General features: G+C 44.7%; 3 protein-coding genes across 18 annotated transcripts in view; all 3 read left to right on the top strand.

Moving 5' to 3' along the window:
- The window catches only part of LOC130852001 (protocadherin gamma-C5), a 182,605-nt gene that overhangs the window by 58,454 nt on the left and 103,757 nt on the right, over positions 1 to 20,394 (top strand). For 3 of the 16 annotated variants that reach the window (XM_057732715.1, XM_057732785.1, XM_057732793.1), the window contains exon 1: positions 17,541 to 20,116. The exons of 10 other annotated variants lie outside the window; for them this stretch is intronic. In XM_057732715.1, coding sequence (XP_057588698.1) covers positions 17,699 to 20,116 — 2,418 coding nt within the window. In that variant the 5' untranslated portion in view covers positions 17,541 to 17,698. Of the gene's footprint in view, positions 1 to 8,154; positions 10,734 to 11,372; positions 11,778 to 12,953; positions 15,569 to 17,540; positions 20,117 to 20,394 lie in introns of those variants that run through there. 3 more of the 16 variants (XM_057732776.1, XM_057732736.1, XM_057732663.1) reach the window with 3 other exon arrangements.
- Positions 1,235 to 4,334, top strand: LOC130852128 (protocadherin gamma-A8-like). Its single transcript, XM_057732828.1, is given in 3 exon segments — positions 1,235 to 3,733; positions 3,735 to 4,280; positions 4,283 to 4,334. Coding segments are annotated over 3 exon segments (2,544 nt in total). The 5' UTR covers positions 1,235 to 1,774; the 3' UTR covers positions 4,322 to 4,334.
- On the top strand, positions 4,439 to 5,832 carry LOC130852143 (melanoma-associated antigen B16-like). Its single transcript, XM_057732881.1, has one exon. The coding sequence runs from the start codon at positions 4,439 to 4,441 to the stop codon at positions 5,459 to 5,461; it is 1,023 nt and encodes a 340-aa protein (XP_057588864.1). The 3' UTR covers positions 5,462 to 5,832.

Here is a 20,394-nt window from a genome sequence, read left to right as displayed (position 1 = left end):
TATAGTGTCTCCCATAAAGCTACTGAGATTTTTTTCTGTAAGTTTTTCTTCTACAGTTTCATATATGGTTTTTTTTTTCATCTTGGACATACTGTAAATTTAAAAGTAAGCAGTCATAAATTAACCTTTAAAGAAAAAAATTAAGCTAAAATTAGGTATTTTTCTTAATTAATTTAACTGTTATGGTTTCCATACTAATCTGGTATTTTGTTTCCTATATTTACTTCTCTCTTGTTTCAAAAACTCCTAGAATAAGGTCTCTTAACTTGAATTTTTACGTATGTGGACCCACTGTAATTGTACTCATTGTACTCTGTGTATGTGTGTGTGTCTGTGTGTGTAAAATCATTTTACTTACTAGTAGGTTCACTATGTTCACCAGAAGATAAAAGCATGTTCTTACTTGCAGCATAGGTTTTTCAGGATTAATCTGTATTGATGCTCATTCTATAGGCTGCTCCATCAAAGAAAACAATGTTTTGGCCTGTTATTCCTCTCACACACACTTCTCCTATGTAATTTTTGAAATGTATTTTTTGCAGCCTGAACTAATAAAGCTAGAGTTCTTCTAGTCATTCTATATATCTAGGAGAAAAATGGAGTTGAATTCTTCAAATTTTAGACAAGATTGACAGTCTTATGTGCATAGAAGTACATACACAATATGGTAATACATTGTATCAGGCTTTTGCTAGATTTCCCTCAGCAACTGCTTCAGTTAATGGCCATTTTACAAACTACTGAAGAAAAGAGACACTTATTCTTGCACTGGCACTTTTTGACTCAGTGGTAATTTTGTGGTTCTTTTGATCAAAGTACTAGTTAAGGTAAAATTACCTTTAGGTTACATGTCTACCTTTAGAAGTTAACTCAGCTTTAAAATGTAATCATCTCTCATTGGCAGAAGAATAGGATGGAAATTTGCTTCTCCCTATATATTCATTTGTACCTTTCAAGTATTTTATATTCAAATAGAAAATATATAAAATTTAAATAATCTCTGTTACAACTTGAAAGTAAAAGACTTTATGCTATTAAAATTTTACAATGTTAATTTGAAAATATTAATGTGTAATTAATATGGTATTATAAGAAGAAAATTAAAAGGCAACAACTCTACAGAAAGCTTACCCTAAAGATTAATTGGTTTAAACCAAATAAAACAACTTCTGAGTCAATCCTCTCCAGTAGGTGTATTTTAGTCTAAAAATGAATTTATTTCCAGTGATGACTGGAGTTCTTACTTATTTGGTAATAGATATTGAAGATATTAACAATAAAGCTTAGAGCATAATAAGAAATAAAATTTTATTTTAAAAGAGTAAATATTTTCCAGAAATTTGAGTAATTTAATATGACACTAACCCCAAAATCTGATCGTTTAATAATACTTTGTAAGACTGTAACCCTACTTCATCCCCAACTTCTTGGCAATTACTTTTAAAATGTGAAATTCAGAGAGAAATTATTCTAAACAAACTATAAAAAAGCAAGTAGTAATTTTTTCCATAGTTATCTATCGTACAGTATTACAAATCTAAGTGAGTGCAGTAACTGCCTAGGACTCTAAGTGCCGCTGTTCACCTACTTAGAAGATAAATGTAACAAAAAACCATTCGGATACTCAGGGCTCCCACCTCACAGAGACCAGCAGATCTCACAAACCAACTGCAGGACTGCAGCAAAATTCCGGCCCTACATTTGGGACACTTCAGCTTTTCATAAGGTGATCTACATAGCTGCAGCAACAAGGTAAACAAGACATATTTGCCCAATGAGGATTCTCAGTGGATTCCTTAGCGAAAGAACAATGGCCGCTCCAAAGAATTACAGAGGACGCGGCGAGCTGGTACTGTTGTGCGCGCTCCTGGGCACGCTCGGAGAGATGGGGAGAGGACAGATCCGCTGTTCCGTGCCTGAAGAGAGCCATAAAGGTTTCTTCGTGAGTAACATCTCCAAGAATCTGGGGCTGGAGTCACAAGAGCTAGCTAAGCACGGAGTCCGCATCATCTCCAGAGGCAGGACGCAGCTCTTTGTTCTGAACCCTCGAAGCGGCAGCTTAGTCACGGCGAGCAGGATAGACCAGGAGGAGCTCTGCGCTCAGAGCGGGCGGTGTCTGGTGAACTTTAAAGTCCTGGTTGAAGACAGGGTGCAACTTCACGGAATAGAAATAGAAGTAACTGATATCAACGATAATAACCCGAAATTCCAGGTCGAAAATCTGGAAGTAAGAATTAACGAAATCGCTTTGCCCGGAACACGTTATCCACTCCCAGAGGCTGTTGACCCAGATGTGGGCTTGAATTCCCTGCAGAGCTATCAGCTCAGCCCCAATCACTACTTCTCCCTGGACATGCAAACTGGAGACGACGGAACTCTAAGCCCAGAGCTGGTGCTGGAGCGTGCCCTGGACCGCGAAGAGGAGGCTGCTCACCAACTCGTCCTCGTCGCCTCCGATGGAGGCGAGCCGCGTCGCTCCAGCACTGTGCACATCCGAGTGACAGTGTTGGATACAAATGACAATGCCCCAGTTTTTGCTCAACCGATTTACCGAGTGAAAGTCCCAGAGAACGTGCCCCCGGGTACCCGGCTGCTTGCTGTAAGCGCTAGCGACCCGGATGAGGGTACCAACGGAGAAGTGGCTTATAAATTCTGGAAAATTAGTGAAAAACAATCTCCGTTATTCCAGCTTAACGAAAATACTGGCGAAATATCAACAGCAAAGGCTTTAGATTATGAAGAATGTGCATTTTATGACATGGAAATACAGGCTGAAGATGGTGGGGCATTGAAGGATCGGACCAAAGTACTCATTTCAGTGGAAGATGTCAATGACAATAGACCCGAAGTGACCATTACATCTTTGTTTAGCCCCGTCTTGGAAAATACTCTTCCTGGGACAGTAATTGCCTTCTTGAATGTGCATGACCAAGACTCTGGGAAGAATGGTCAAGTTGTGTGTTACACACATGATAATTTACCTTTTCAGTTAGAAAAATCAGTAGATAATTATTATAGATTAGTGACGTGGACATATTTGGACAGAGAAAAGATCTCTATGTATAATATCACAGTGATGACCTCAGATCTAGGAACCCCACCTCTATCTACTGAAATTCATATTTCCCTGCTTGTGGCAGATACCAATGACAATCCACCCATTTTCCCTCATGCCTCCTACTTAGACTATATCTTGGAGAACAACCCCAGAGGTGCCTCTATCTTCTCTGTGATAGCCCACGACCCTGACAGTGGCAGCAATGCCCAGGTCACTTACTTTCTGACCAAAGACACCATCATGGGGGCGCCTCTCTGCTCTTATGTCTCCATCAACTCTGACACTGGCGTCCTGTATGCGCTGTGCTCCTTTGACTATGAGCAGATCCAAGACTTGCAGCTACTGGTGATAGCCAGTGACAGTGGGGACCCTCCACTCAGCAGCAATGTGTCACTGAGCCTGTTCATATTGGATCAGAACGATAATGTGCCAGAGATCCTGTACCCCATGCTCCCCACTGATGGCTTCACGGGCGTGGAGCTGGCACCCCGCTCCGCAGAGCCAGGCTACTTGGTGACCAAGGTGGTGGCAGTGGACAGAGACTCGGGCCAGAATACCTGGCTGTCCTACCACCTGTTCAAGGCCAGTGAGCCAGGACTCTTCACAGTGGGGCTGCACATGGGTGAGGTGCGCACAGCGCGGGCCCTGCTGGTCAAAGACGCGCTCAAGCAGAGCCCTGGTGGTGGCTGTCCAGGACCATGGTCAGCCCCCTCTCTCTGCCACTGTCACACTTGCCTTGGCCAACAGCATCCCAGACCTCGTTGCCAACCTAAGTAGCTTCCGGACCCCCACCAACTCTGATGATTCAGACCTCACACTGTACCTGGTGGTGGCAGTAGCCGTTGTTTCCTGCATCTTCCTCACATTTGTCATTGTGCTGCTGGCTCTCAGACTGTGGCAGTGGCACAAGTCCAGTCTTCTCCAGGCTTCAGGTGGTGGGTTCGCAGGCCTGCCGGCCTCAGGCTTTGTGGGCACGGAGGGAGTACAAGCTTTCCTGAAGACCTATTCCCACAAGGTCTCCCTTACCTCTGATTCGCACGGGAGTCACATGATCTTTCCTCAGCCCAGCAATGCAGACACGCTCATCAGCCAAGAGAGCTGTGAGAAAAATGATTCCTTGTTAACATCTATAGATTTTCATGAATGTAAGGATGAAGCTGCTTCTGTTCAGGTGAGTTCAGTTCTTTGTTTATTTCTTAGAGGAATTATATTTTGTATAAATTTAATTTGTGCTTTGAAACATGCATTGTGAAGAAAGTTTAAAAATAACTTTTGAGCGGGAGGAGCCCCAGGTGCCGCCTGGAATCAGCCGCCTGGAATCAGGTGGTGAATCTCATTGCCCACCCTCCTGTCCATCTACTGCCACCCACAAAAGGCATCATGCCTCAGCGTCAGAAGCGTCCACAACACTCACGTGATAAATGCCATCAGACCCTCAGTAAGTCCCAGGGTCTGGAGGCTGAACAGGTCTCCAGGGCTCTGGAGGAGACACATCTCTCTTCTCATTCTCTAATGCCTGGCAGTTCGAAGGAGGCTGCTGGCATCCCCAGTACTCCTCAGGATCCTGAGGATGTCTGCTCTTCTTCCATTGCTATCAAAGCCACCTCACCCACTAAATCGGATGAGGGATCCAATAGCCAAAAAAAAGAGTATATTCTGAGCATCTCACAGGCTGTGCCAGATCCCAAGAATGTGCCCGATCCCAAGAATGTGCCCGTAGATGCTCTAGAGAAGGAAGTGGCTATGTTGGTAAATTTCTTGCTATTCAAGTATCAAATGAAAGAGCCGATAACAAAGGCAGATATGTTGAGGGTTGTCATCAAAGAGTGCGAAGTCTACTTCCCTGAGATCCTCAGGAGAGCCTCTGAGTGCATGGAGATGATCTTTGGCCTTAATCTGGTGGATGTGGATCGCACCAATCACCGCTATAGCCTCTTCATCATATTGGGCCTCACCTATGATGGGATGCTGCACAGTGAAGTGGGCGTGCCCAAGACCAGCATCCTGATACTTATCCTGGGTGTGATCTTCATGAGGGGCAACCGTGCCACCGAAGATGAAGTCTGGGAAGTTCTGAATGTGCCTGGGATATATCCTGGGATGAAGCACTTCATCTTTGGGGAGCCCAGGAAGCTCGTCACCAAAGATTTTGTGAAAGAAAAATACCTGGAGTACCGGCAGGTGGCCAACACTGATCCTCTGCAGTTTGAGTTCCTGTGGGGCCCCAGAGCCCATGCTGAAACCACCAAGATGAAGGTCCTGAAGTTTCTGGCCAAGGTCCGTGGGACTGACCCACGTTCTTTCCCATCTCAGTATGCGGATGCTCTGCAAGATGAAGAAGAGAAAGCCAAAGCCAGAATTTCAGGCAGGGCTGTCTCCTTCTATGGCCACTGCAAGTTCTAGTGCCAAGGCTAGCAGCTTCTTCTGCACCTAGGGGAGTCAGGGATAGTTTCTTCATGCATTGATGGAAGAGGCAGTTAGTGTTGGTAGAATTTAGCTCTGAGGCGGGTCAGAAAGGAAGAAAATATGTTTGCCTGTGTGTTCCTGTTTTGTATGCATAAGTTGAAAATTTATTCTCTTTTTTGATGCGTGTATTACTCATATATTGTTAACTAGTTTCACAGTATCAAGGTTTACGAATGATACTGGTCATACATATACTACTATAATGGGGTTTAAAGTAAGAGCTTAATTTTTTTGTGAAACTGTCCATCTTATTTTGTCACCTGGAATAAAAAGATGGCATTGCTGTAGGCATTTCCTTGCATATGTGAAAGGTCAGCTTTAAGATAGCTGGGATCAATAGAAAAAAAGAGAAGAAACTCTAAAACATATTCAAATTTTGCCTTTCATATTCATTTTAGTTCTTGTTCTGTAAAATCAGATGATATATACGTGGATTTGCTTAAGCTGTTTAAAGAATGTATAAGAAATAAATGTTAATAAATTAGACCTAAAAAATAACTTTTAAGGTGTACCACAAAGTTTTGGATTTCTGTTAGTGATACCATAAAATTGGTTTCTAATCATCATAATTGTTTCATCTGCTTTCCAAAGGTTTATACAAGATTGTTTAAATATGAACTCTTAACCTCTTAAAGCCTCCCATATTTTACCACAATTATCACTTATCACATTCATTTAAGAAATAGTTACCCAACCACATGCGGTCAGTTCATTTTATATATAGAAATATATACATGCATGTGTATACACACATGTATATGTATGTATATATGTGTATATATATATAAATTAGAACTTACAAAAAATTATTGAGGCTTCTAAACCCTTGTATTAACTTAGTAAAAGTAAAATACATCTCAGAATTTTTAGGAATCTTAGGATTGCACCTAAAACTAGGCTCTTGAAATTTTCTTCACTTTAAACCTCCTTTCTGAGCTCTGCATCTGAATCAGTACCCTTCAAAGCTTTAAAACTTCTTATATTTCAGAACAAACATTTTAAAGGGTGCTGGTAGGTGCAACTGGTCCCTAACACACATACCATTGTTTGTGTGTCGGTGGTCACCCAGGACTCATACCAGTGGAGACATAGAATCTAAAGCCTAAAATGGCCACTGCCCCCCACCATCAAATTTAAAATAAAATGTCATTTTAAATTGTTGAAAGTGACTTTTGTAAAATATAGAAGAACACGTTTCATTAGAATTGCAATGAGTTGTTTTGATTGTACAGTCATATGAAATGTGCTGTGTTCTCATGGTTAAAGTTTGAGAGTGTTGGTTTGAAGTACAGAAGTTACATGTACACAAATTCTAAACAAGCTGATCAATTCAATTACAAATGATTCTGTCTGGACTATATGACTTCTGTATCCCTTGCTATGTCATTTAAACAAAACTAACCTCTGATTTGTCATCAGATGAGAGTGGGAAGCACAATGAATTATTCGTTGGTAATTAAAAGGACATTTCCCAAGGACTGTGCTGTGTTCCCTCCAATTTTGCATATACAATGGGAAGGAGTTAACTTCATATTTTCTGTAGTGTTTGGGTGAACAGTCACTTGAGGAGACAACTATTTTGTTGACACTTTGCAAATTTAAAAAGTGTGTGGAAAGTTGCCCCAATACTCTTGCTCAAAGCATTCACTAATTGTAAAAAATTTTTTAAACAAATGGAGGAAAATAATTAGAACAGATGTCACTATATTCAGTAAATTTATGTCAATACATTTACCACGAGCTCAATTCCTCCAATTCTGAAGCCATTTCTTCAGTATAACATGTACATAGATAAGGAAGTAATGCATTGTATTAGAATATCCCCTTGTGACTTTGTATTGAGGGTTAGACAAACATTTCAATACATTTTAAGGATGAATTTGTATGTAATATTCGGTGAGGTACAGTAAATAATATCCTGGCTACATCATAGGGACAGTTTTTTTGGATGAATACGTCTTGAGATATGAGTAAAAAGAAATTATTTTGTAAAGAGAGTGTTGATATTATCAGAAGGAGGAGATGTTTGAGGATTGGTACAAAATTACACAACTTTACAAAATAATTTTCAACAATATTGATTTCTATAATATATGTGATATGGAATAGCATTGATTATGAGGAAATGTTGGGGGTAAACATAGGAATCATGGAAAGAAGCTTAAAATGTTTTTTATATACCATAGCTAATAAACAGAAATGATTCGTGAAATTAGTAGACAGTAAACTCTCTGAGGGCAAGACCTGTGTCTTATTCTTTGTTATATGGCGACTGACAAGGGTAATACTTAGCACAAAGCAAAAGTCCAATGTATGTTTGTAGAATCGTGAAATAAATGGACCGATATATGTAAGTTTGTATACAAACCCAACATGATATTTCTCATAACTTGGAAACAAGAGAAAAGATGCCTTAAGGAAGTTTTGATGATTTAAGATAGTAAATATATTAACATAAAAATATGGCCTGTTAAATTAGGCACACAGTTATGTTTTTAGCAGTTTAAACTGAAGCAGCAAGGGCTGCAGTATCCTAGTGCGGACTCTGGGCGCCGCTGTTGGCCAAAGTGGAGAGCTTGATGCTGGCGACCTCCTCGCGCAGCCGCAGCGCACTTTCCCGGTCTCAGACTCGCTAGCCTTTCCACCGCTTACTCCTCTGGAGAAGAAGAAACACTGCCTGACCCCCTACCCCCACCTTCCACGCCGCAATAAAGCTGTTCGGAGCTACGGACAACTGCAGCACAGAGATTATTCGTGATCCGGCGTCTCCAAGCCGGTGAGCAAACGGAGGGGAGCAAGCGGGATGGGGAGCGGCGCTGGGGAGATGGGTTGGGTTGAGAGACGGCCGGTGCTCTTTCCCTTCCTGCTGTCTTTATTCAGCCTGGCGCTTTCTGAGCAGATCCGCTATAGGATTCCCGAGGAGATGCCAGAGGGCTCGGTGGTGGGGAACCTCGCCAAGGACCTGAGACTCAGTGTCCACGAGTTACCGACTCGAAAACTGCGCGTCAGTTCAGAGAAGCCTTACTTCACTGTGAGCGCAGAGAGCGGGGAGTTACTTGTGAGCAGCAGGCTAGACCGGGAGCAGATATGCGGGAAGAAGCCAGCTTGTGCTCTGGAATTTGAGGCTGTTGCTGAAAATCCACTGAACTTTTATCACGTGAATGTGGAGATCGAGGATGTTAATGACCACACACCAAAATTCATGCAAAATTCCATCGAGCTGCAAATAAGTGAGTCTACGCCGCCAGGCACGCGATTTATATTAGAAGTCGCAGAAGATGCAGATACTGGCTTGAACTCTCTGCAGATGTATAAACTCTCTCTTAGCCCTAGTTTCTCGTTGGTAAATAGGGAGAAACAAGATGGTAGTAAATACCCGGAACTGGTATTGGAGAAACCCTTAGATAGGGAACAACAGGGTTATCATCGGTTAGTCTTGAGTGCCTCAGACGGTGGAGATCCACCCCTAAGCGGCACTACTGAGCTCCGGATCCAGGTCATTGATGCCAATGATAACCCCCCTCTGTTTACCCAGGACGTATACCGAGTCAGCCTTGGAGAAAACGTGCCCCCAGGCACCACTGTGTTGCAGGTTTCAGCCACCGACCAGGACGAGGGCGTCAACTCAGAAATCACTTATTCCTTCTACAGGACCGGGCAAGTCTTCGGTCTGAATTCAAAAAGTGGGGAAATTACAACTCTAAACACACTGGATTTCGAAGATATCAAGGAATATTCTATCGTGGTGGAAGGGAGGGATGGCGGAGGCCTGGTTGCACAATGTACAGTTGAAATTAACATTCAAGATGAAAATGACAACAGGCCAGAAATTACATTCCATTCTCTAGTCGAAATGATTCTAGAAAACGCAGTGCCGGGAACGCTAATTGCTTTGATCAAAATACATGACAGAGATTCGGGGGAGAATGGGGAGGTTAAATGTCGATTAGAGGGTGAAGTACCTTTCCAAATAATCTCTTCCTCCAAAAATTCATACAAGTTGGTAACAGATGGGACCCTGGACCGAGAGCAAACCCCAGAGTACAGTGTCACCATCACAGCCACCGACAAGGGCAAGCCGCCCCTTTCCACCAACGCAAGTGTCACCTTGCGTATTACTGACGTCAACGACAACGCTCCGGTCTTCCACCAAGCCTCCTACGTGGTCCACGTGGCAGAAAACAACCCGCCTGGAGCCTCCATCGCCCAAGTCAGCGCCTCCGACCCCGACTTGGGGCCCAACGGCCACGTCTCCTACTCCATCGTGGCCAGTGACCTGGAGCCGCGCGCGCTGTCGTCCTACGTGTCCGTGAGCGCGCAGAGCGGCGTGGTGTTCGCGCAGCGCGCCTTCGACCACGAGCAGCTGCGCGCCTTGGAGCTGACGCTGCAGGCCCGCGACCAAGGCTCGCCCGCGCTCAGCGCCAACGTGAGCCTGCGCGTGCTGGTGGGCGACCGCAACGACAACGCGCCCAGGGTGCTGTACCCCGCGCTGGGGCCCGACGGCTCGGCGCTCTTCGACACGGTGCCGCGCGCCGCGCAGCCCGGCTACCTGGTCACCAAGGTGGTGGCGGTGGACGCCGACTCTGGACACAACGCCTGGCTGTCCTACCACGTGCTGCAGGCCAGCGAGCCCGGACTGTTCAGCGTGGGGCTGCGCACGGGCGAGGTGCGCACGGCGCGGGCCTTGGGCGACAGGGACGCGGCCCGCCAGCGCCTGCTGGTCGCTGTGCGTGATGGGGGACAGCCGCCCCTCTCGGCCACCGCCACGCTGCTCCTGGTCTTCGCGGACAGCCTGCAGGAGGCGCTGCCGGACCTCAGTGACCACCCTGAGTCCACTGACCCCCAGGCTGAGCTGCAGTTTTACCTGGTGGTGGCCTTGGCCTTGATCTCCGTGCTCTTCCTCCTCGCGGTGATTCTGGCCATCACCCTGCACCTTCGTCGCTCCTCCAGCCCAGCTGCCCTGGGCTGCTTTCAGCCTGGTCTCTGTGTCAAGTCTGGACCCATGGTTCCCCCCAGCGGCAGTGAAGGAACTTTACCTTATTCCTACAATCTGTGCGTTGCCCACACTGGAAAGACAGAGTTTAATTTTCTAAAATGTAATGAGCAGTTGAGTTCGGGACAAGACATACATTGTGCTGATTCATCTGGGGCCTTATTTCCACTTTGTAATTCCTGTGAGTTGACTTCCCATCCTGAAATTCTACTGGCGGTGAGTTCTATTTAAGTGTGTACTCCTTTTCATCATCCTTACAATTTTCTTTATTCATATGAAAATATATTACATTTTTAAGTCTAGTGAGTTGTTTTAGGGATTTTACAGCTCATCAGAAAGCTGTATATCCAATCTTCAAGGGGAATGGTGACTTTGGGAGTAGGTATGTGACATACAGTTATCTTACCCAGTTCAGATTTACAAAGAAAAGAGAGCATGCTCTTTGCCTCACAGCAAAAGTCTTTTGCCAATTTCTTACCCTTTTTCTAAACTAATGAAATTTACCTATTGATTTCTCATTCTTTATTTAATGTATTTAAATGTTTATTATATATAAGTAAACAAATTTAAAGTAGGCAATCACTTAATTCATTCTTTAAAGCCAAAAAGCTACTACTAGCTATCTTCCTTCACTGGTACAGTTTCCATCCCTTTCTTATATTTATTCCTCATATCTAGTTCCTTAAATCTACCTATTTGTGAGTCTTTGAAACCCTTAAAATTTTAAGAAAAAACCCTGTGTCTGTGATGTGTGTGTGTGAGAGAGAGAGACTCAGTGAATTCATCAGAAAGTTCAAATTATTATCTAATTTCCTTCAAGTTTTCCTGAATGCAAAATTCTCTTCTTCTTTATAGTTAACAGAGGAGGTACTTGGTAAAAGAAAAGGAAATGCTGTTGCCTCCATAATTTGCTCTCATTCCTGACCTATGTTTTTTGAAGAAGAAAGGGGGAAAGTCACTGGATTTGTCTCATTACTTGGAGACCTAAACATTATGGACTAGAGGTTTTTCTCATGCTGCTTCTATCTGTAGGAGGGAAGGAGAATTCTGAACTTTCCATTTTAAAGGCAGACCTACTAATTTCAAGCACATACAAAGATGCCATTACGTAAGTATTTTTGTTAGGAACTGCTTCAGTAAAGAGTTTCTTTACAAATTGCTGAAAGAAATTTCTTATTGTGGTACTTACTTTTTACTTTTTAGTGGTAATGATTCATTCTATATCTTGTGTTCTTTCCCCCAAATTATTACATAAGTTTAGATGCCCCTTATAATTATGTTAAAATTGCATAATTTCTTGATGGAAAAATTGAAATGGAAACTTAATTTTCAATGTATGTTCATTTGAATCTTCCAAATGCCATAGGCTGTGCATGCACTATGAATTCACATAGAAAACTAAATATTAAAAAAATTGAAATAGGGACTTCCCTGGTGGTGCAGTGGTTAAGAATCTGCCTGCCAATGCAGGGGACGCTGCTTCAATCCCTGGGCGGGGAAGATCCCACATGTCATGGAGCAACTAGGCCTGTGTGCTACAACTGCTGAGCCTGTGTTCTAGAGCCCAAGTGCCACAGCTGTTGAGCCCGTGAGCCTAGAATCCATGCTCCACAACTAGAGAAGCCACTGCACTGAGAAGCCCATGCACCACAACAAAGAGTAGCCCCAGCTTGCCACAACTAGAGAAAGCCCGCACGAAGCAATGAAGACCCAACACAGCTAAAATAAAATAAAATAAAATATAAATAAAAATAAAATTTTAAAAATTGAAGTAGTGTAAAAGTTTAACAATCATAACTGTAAATTTTAAAAACCCAATTCATTTAAAGTTTAGCAATATTAGGTGAGAAAATCTAGTACCATTGCCTAATTAAATTCTTGTAAACAAAATCTTAAGGAGACCTTACTCTAGGAATTTCACTATGAAAATAAATCAGCCTTATAAAATAGCTTCAAAGTGAATAATCTATATATTTATTCAATATAAGCATATATGTAAAATTAAGAAAAATATGAATGTATTTCCAAAGAGGATTGTACATTTTAATTACTTCAGAAAATAAATAATGACCTATATAAAATATTTAAAACATTATAAAAAAGGAAATTTAAATAATTTACATATCTAGAAAGAGAGCAAAATTCTAGCAAAAATGACATTTAATAGAAATTTAATAGAAATTTCATTCCACTTCATTTCCAACTAAAATATCTACAAATGGTAATTGTTTTTGAAATAGGAATGCACGACACAATTAGAGAAATCTAAAATCATAATCGTCAGAAAGTAGTGTTTTCTTTTTCATTCATCTGTAGCAAAAGCATTGCACATCTCAGTGGGTGTAGTAACGGCTTAGGACTCTGAGCGCCGCTGTTCACCAACTCTAAGAAAAGCTCAGTCAGCCCTCCTTACCGGCCGATATTAAGATCTGCAATTTGTCAAGTACACAAAGCCGCTCGGATCCCACAAACCGACTCCGGGCTGCAACATAACTCAGCCTCTTAGCCTGGGGCACAACGGGTTTCTCCTGAGGAGAAAGACCACCATAATTTGCAGGAGGAAAACAGAACCTAAGGAATCAGCGTTCACAGAAAGTATTCTGAAAACAATCTTTAGTGAAGCAACAATGGCCGCTCCAAGGAATCGCCTGCACCACAGAAGACTGGTCCTGTTGTGCCTTTTCCTGGGGAGGCTGTGGGAGACCGGGGCTAGCCAGATCCGCTACTTGGTACCTGAAGAGACAGAAAAAGGCTATATCGTGGGGAATATCTCCAAGGACCTGGGGCTAGAGCTTCGAGACCTGGCGGAGCGCGGAGTCCGCATCGTCTCCAGAGGTAGGTCTCAGCTCTTTGCTCTGAACCCGCGAAGCGGCAGCTTAGTCACGGCGGGCAGAATAGACCGGGAGGAGCTCTGCGCTCAGAGCGGGCGGTGTCTGGTGAACTTTAAAGTCCTGGTTGAAGACAGGGTGCAACTTCACGGAATAGAAATAGAAGTAACTGATATCAACGATAATAACCCGAAATTCCAGGTCGAAAATCTGGAAGTAAGAATTAACGAAATCGCTTTGCCCGGAACACGTTATCCACTCCCAGAGGCTGTTGACCCAGATGTGGGCTTGAATTCCCTGCAGAGCTATCAGCTCAGCCCCAATCACTACTTCTCCCTGGACATGCAAACTGGAGACGACGGAACTCTAAGCCCAGAGCTGGTGCTGGAGCGTGCCCTGGACCGCGAAGAGGAGGCTGCTCACCAACTCGTCCTCGTCGCCTCCGATGGAGGCGAGCCGCGTCGCTCCAGCACTGTGCACATCCGAGTGACAGTGTTGGATACAAATGACAATGCCCCAGTTTTTGCTCAACCGATTTACCGAGTGAAAGTCCCAGAGAACGTGCCCCCGGGTACCCGGCTGCTTGCTGTAAGCGCTAGCGACCCGGATGAGGGTACCAACGGAGAAGTGGCTTATAAATTCTGGAAAATTAGTGAAAAACAATCTCCGTTATTCCAGCTTAACGAAAATACTGGCGAAATATCAACAGCAAAGGCTTTAGATTATGAAGAATGTGCATTTTATGACATGGAAATACAGGCTGAAGATGGTGGGGCATTGAAGGATCGGACCAAAGTACTCATTTCAGTGGAAGATGTCAATGACAATAGACCCGAAGTGACCATTACATCTTTATTTAGTCCAGTGAGGGAAGATGCTCCTCAAGGAACAGTAATTGTTCTTTTCAATGCACATGACCGTGACTCTGGGAAGAATGGCCAAGTTGTCTGTTCCATCGAGGAGATTCTAACTTTTCAGTTAGAAAAATCAGTAGATGATTATTATAGATTGTTGACAGTCCGAAATCTTGACCGAGAAAAAACCTCTGAATATAACATCACAGTGACCGCAACAGACAGAGGAACACCGTCCCTGTCCACGGAAATTCACATCACCCTGCACGTGGTCGATGTCAACGACAATCCACCCTCCTTCTCTCAAACCTCCTACTCAGTCTGCCTCCCAGAGAACAACCTTAGAGGCACCTCCATCTTCTCGGTGACAGCCCATGACCCCGATAGCAATGAGAACGCTCGGGTTATTTACTCCTTAGCGGAAGACACCATCCAAGGGGCGCCTCTCTCCTCCTATGTCTCCATCAACTCTGACACTGGTGTGCTATATGCACTGCGCTCCTTTGACTATGAGCAGTTTCAAGATCTTCAAATGCAGGTGAGGGCAAGCGACAGCGGAGAACCACCTCTCAGCAGCAACGTGTCACTCAGCATACTCGTGCTTGATCAAAACGACAACGTGCCAGAAATCCTGTACCCAGCCCTCCCCACCGATGGCTCCACTGGTGTGGAGCTGGCCCCCCGCTCTGCAGAGGCCGGCTACCTGGTGACCAAGGTGGTGGCAGTAGACAGAGACTCAGGCCAGAATGCCTGGCTGTCCTACCGCCTGCTCAAGGCCAGCGAGCCAGGGCTCTTCTTGGTGGGGCTGCACACGGGCGAGGTGCGCACAGCGCGGGCCCTGCTGGACAGAGACGCGCTCAAGCAGAGCCTGGTGGTGGTGGTCCAGGACCACGGCCAGCCCCCTCTTTCTGCCACAGTTTCGCTCGTCGTGGCCGTGGCTGACAACATCCCAGAGGTCCTGGCAGATCTAGGCAGCCTTGAGTCTCCAGCCAGCCCCAACGACTCGGGCCTCACATTCTACCTGGTGGTGGCGGTGGCCGCAGTCTCCTGCGTCTTCCTCGGCTTTGTCATTGTGCTGCTAGCGCTCAAGCTGAGGCGCTGGCACACGTCTAGATTGCTCCAGGCTTCAGGAGGCGGGTTGGCAGGTGTGCCCGCATCTCACTTTGTGGGCGTGGACGGGGTGCGGGCTTTCCTGCAGAGCTATTCCCACGAGGTGTCACTCACTGCAGATTCGCGGCGGAGTCACGTGATCTTCCCGCAGCCTAACTATGTGGACACGCTCATCAGCCAGGAGAGTTGCGAGAAAAGCGAGCCTTTGTGCAATTCAGATGATTCCAGGTTTCCTATAGAAGACACCCCTTTGGTTCCAGTGAGTTCAATTTTTCCTTTACTTTAAAAAAAAATTGTTTTTCTATTTGTGTTCGCACTTAAGGTAGGATAAGTTGAAATTAACGTATTTCTCCCCCGACATTTAAATATTCACTGGGCCTTATTTTTGCTCTAACATCTTAATAGGAGGCATTTATTGGTTACATCGTTGCTATAATTTTTGCTTTCTCATAATGATTAACTTAGGGTCAGTGGAAACCTTCCTCTTGGGACTGCTCTTATTATCAGACATTGGGCGTGGCTCTTCCCGTGAGGTTGCTTGAGTGGTTACCATGGTTCACAACTAATTCTTAGGACTGGTTTCCATTCCTGAAATTTGTTATTATTGTTATCTCCAATGGCCACATTGTGAAATTCTTACTCTAAAAACTTTTGCGCAGCAATGCTCTTTTTGTAAGGGTAAATTAATAAGAAATGAATTCTTCTTGGGGAAATAACTGAAAGCCCAGATTCAGTACTTGTCTTCTGTTTCTGTGACAGGACAACACCCCTTAGAGGTGACGTGTTCCAGGTCACATGTTTGTAGAGGTTGTTTGAATTTAAAGATCATTTCTGAGGATAATTCAAACCTCACTATCATCCATTTCCAAATTCTAGTAAAGGATGTTTTATCCTTTTAATGGTGAAAATTTTTAACATCATTTGTTCTTATCCTCAAAGATGTTGATTTCCTAGTACTATAATATCAGATTATTAATAATTTGAAACTCTCCTATAGTTCATGCTTGCTGAAGAGTTTATGCTTGCTTAGACTGGACCCTGTGAGAAGACAAAACATGGGGAATACAAATTATTCTTCAACTGTTATTTATGGCTCAATCCTCCAACTTTTGAAGCTAGAAATAAATCTGGATATGGGCGATGATTTAGGAAAATATTGTCAGGAACTGCTATCCAGCTTCTAAGAATATTTTACTGGCTTTTAGACATAAGGAAAAGAATAATGTATTATGCACTGTGATTTTAAATGTGTTATTTCAAGTAATAAATGGCATTGTAGGAGGCTTTGAAAATAAGCTTTGAAATTGACTCAAAATTCTATTCTAAATATGCTGAATATAAGGGCAGACATGTCTGGAAATCCATTATGACATACAGACATTATAATTATTTCAAATACTCTTCATTCCTAAGCTAGTAGGAAAAAAGTAAAGCATCCTTCAGGATCATATTTTTAACCATGCAATAGGAAAACTGTCATTTAAAGTTTCTGTCTTGGGGGAGTAACCTTTAGTACTTAATATACATAAATATTAAAATGTGTTAGATTGGAAATAATTAATAACAGATATTGATGAAGGCTTGTATGTCATGGTAGGAAACTACTATTCTCTGCCATAAAAATATCACTTGCCTTTAAAAATAGAATACAAGGCTCTTTGGATAGATGACTGGGCAGTCTGGAAAATTCTGAATTCTAGCTTTCTTGAATGAGGTAGGGCATTTGCATCATTAACAGATTGTATAATACAATAGGCTTAAGGATAAAATTCTTCCTTATCTTAGTGTCTTGTCTTTAAAGGAGAGTTAATTGAAATATCTTAGATTTGCTCCAAAATAATGAGGGAATGAAATTACATAGTAAACAAAGATGACCTTATGTTGATCATCCTTGCAGTTGAGTGACGGGTATATGAAGGTTCAATAATAATGCTCCCTACTTTTGTATAAGCTTGAAATTTTCTACAATAAATTTTTTGAAAAACTAAGGATACAGACATCCACCGTATACGCTTGTAAAACTAAAATTTGGGGCATTTACGTAACTGTATATATATATATACATTTTGGAGAGAAATTGTATTCAAGACGAAAATGTCAGACTGCGGTTCCACACGAGGCCTCTGGGCGCCGCTGTCGGCCAGTACAGGGCAAGCGCTGAAGCCCAGGATTCCTCAGCCTCCACTCTGGGATTTCCTCTGCAGCTACGGACACAGAGAGAAGGAAACCCACTCACACATCCAGGCTCCTGGCCGGGCAGGCTCTGCCCAGCACAAACGGATTCCCAGCTCCGCCTGTCCTGGGCCGAAAGCTCTGCTAGCGACGCCGTGGATTGCATTTTCTTTGGCTTTCCAGAAAAGCTGGGACCCAGCGAGAACTAGAGCGCGCAATGGGAGGGAGCTGTACGCAGAAACGCCCGGCCGGCTGGCAGCAGGTACTGTTTCCCTTCCTGCTGCCTTTGTTCTACCCCGCGCTCTGCGAGCAGATCCGCTACTCTATTCCAGAGGAGCTGGCTAAGGGCTCCGTGGTAGGGAATCTCGCCAGGGATCTAGGGCTCAGTGTCCTGGATGTGTCGGCTCGAAAGCTGCGAGTTAGCGCGGAGAAGCTGCTTTTCAACGTAGACGCGGAGAGTGGGGACTTACTTGTGAAGGACCGAATAGACCGTGAACAGATATGTAAAGAGAGAAGAAGATGTGAATTGCAGTTGGAGGCCGTGGTGGAAAATCCTTTAAATATTTTTCATATCATTGTGGTTGTTGAGGATATTAATGACCATGCTCCTCAATTCCATAAAGAGGAAATACATTTAGAAATTTTTGAATCTGTATCCGCAGGTGCACGAATATCCCTTGACCCTGCCACTGACCCCGATATAAATACGAACTCAGTTAAAGATTATCAGATAAATCCTAACCCATACTTCTCGTTAATGGTTAGAGTTAATTCCGATGGTGGAAAATACCCCGAGTTATCTTTGGCGAAACCCCTAGACCGGGAAGAGCAGCGGTCCCATAGCTTGATATTGACTGCCTTGGATGGAGGGGACCCGCCACGAAGTGCCACCGCTCAAATAGAAATAGCTGTCAAGGACACCAATGATAACCCCCCGGTGTTCAGTGAAGATGAATACAGAATTAGCGTTAGTGAAAATCTACCCCCTGGGTCCTCCGTGATGCTGGTGACAGCCACTGACCAAGATGAGGGGGCCAATGCGGAAATAAACTACTATTTCAGGAGCACTGCTCAGAGTACAAGGCACATGTTCTCGTTGGATGAGAAAACAGGCATGATTAAGAATAACCAGTCATTGGATTTTGAGGATATAGAAAGATACACCATGGAAGTGGAAGCAAAGGACGGAGGTGGTCTCTCTGCCCAATGTAAAGTAATCATAGATATCCTAGATGAAAATGACAACAGCCCAGAAATAATCATCACCTCTCTCTCTGATGAGATTTTGGAGGGTTCTCTTCCAGGAATTGTTGTTGCGCTCTTCAAAACACGAGACCGGGATTCCGGAGGAAATGGAGAAGTGAGCTGTCATATAGGAAGAGGTGTTCCTTTCAAGATTTATTCTTCGTCTAATAATTACTACAAGATGGTGACAGATGGGGCCCTAGACCGAGAGCAGACTCCGGAATACAACGTCACCATCACAGCCACTGACAGGGGCAAGCCGCCCCTCTCTACCAGCACTACTATCACTCTGCACATCGCGGACATCAACGATAACGCTCCGGTCTTCCACCAGGCCTCCTACGTGGTCCACGTGGCAGAAAACAACCCGCCTGGAGCCTCCATCGCCCAAGTTAGCGCCTCCGACCCCGACCTGGGGCCCAACGGCCACGTCTCCTACTCCATCGTGGCCAGTGACCTGGAGCCGCGCGCGCTGTCGTCCTACGTGTCCATGAGCGCGCAGAGCGGCGTGGTGTTCGCGCAGCGCGCCTTCGACCACGAGCAGCTGCGCGCCTTGGAGCTGACGCTGCAGGCGCGCGACCACGGCTCGCCCGCGCTCAGCGCCAACGTGAGCCTGCGCGTGCTGGTGGGCGACCGCAACGACAACGCGCCCAGGGTGCTGTACCCCGCGCTGGGGCCCGACGGCTCGGCGCTCTTCGACACGGTGCCGCGCGCCGCGCAGCCCGGCTACCTGGTCACCAAGGTGGTGGCGGTGGACGCCGACTCTGGACACAACGCCTGGCTGTCCTACCACGTGCTGCAGGCCAGCGAGCCCGGACTGTTCAGCGTGGGGCTGCGCACGGGCGAGGTGCGCACGGCGCGGGCCTTGGGCGACAGGGACGCGGCCCGCCAGCGCCTGCTGGTCGCTGTGCGTGATGGGGGACAGCCGCCCCTCTCGGCCACCGCCACCCTGCTCCTGGTCTTCGTGGACAGCCTGCAGGAGGCGCTGCCGGACCTCAGTGACCACCCTGAGTCCACTGACCCCCATGCTGAGCTGCAGTTTTACCTGGTGGTGGCCCTGGCCTTGATCTCAGTGCTCTTCCTCCTCGCGGTGATTCTGGCCATTGCCCTACACCTTCGTCGCTCTTCCATCCCCGCTGTTTGGCGCTGTTTTCAGCCTGGTCTCTGTGTCAAGTCTGGACCCGTGGTTCCCCCCAACTGCAGTGAAGGAACTTTACCTTATTCCTACAATCTGTGCGTTGCCCATACTGGAAAGACAGAGTTTAATTTTCTAAGATGTAGTGAACATTTGCATTCCACTCAAGACATAGTTTGTGGTGATTCTCCTGGGGCCTTAATTCCACTTCATAGTGGGAATGATTTGACTTCACATCCTGAGACCCTAACACCGGTGAGTTTTATTTTTTGTCTTCCATAATATTCTAATAGGTTTTTTTCCCCCATCTTTCAGGCATACTATTTCACATTTACATCTAGAATCATATTTAGAAAATCCATAACTAATCACCATCTTGTCTTCTCAACATTCAGTTTTTGCTGACTACATTTTCAAGACTTACTTGGTTCATAAGTGGCTCTATAATTCAGAAAGAATGTCACTAAACTGGAGAGATCTTGTCAAGCTTAGATTAGCAAAACAGAGGCTGTGGTCTCGGCTTCTTATCAAAT

This window comes from Hippopotamus amphibius, chromosome 1, assembly GCF_030028045.1.
Source record: "Hippopotamus amphibius kiboko isolate mHipAmp2 chromosome 1, mHipAmp2.hap2, whole genome shotgun sequence".
Lineage (NCBI taxonomy): Eukaryota > Metazoa > Chordata > Mammalia > Artiodactyla > Hippopotamidae > Hippopotamus > Hippopotamus amphibius.
The sequence above is the reverse complement of the archived record's forward strand: the minus strand, read 5'-3'. Positions and strand labels throughout refer to the sequence as shown.

Coding starts and splice junctions, on each gene's coding strand:
- LOC130852143 (XM_057732881.1), top strand. CDS start 4,439: ATGCCTCAGCGTCAGAAGCGTCCACAACACTCACGTGATAAATGCCAT.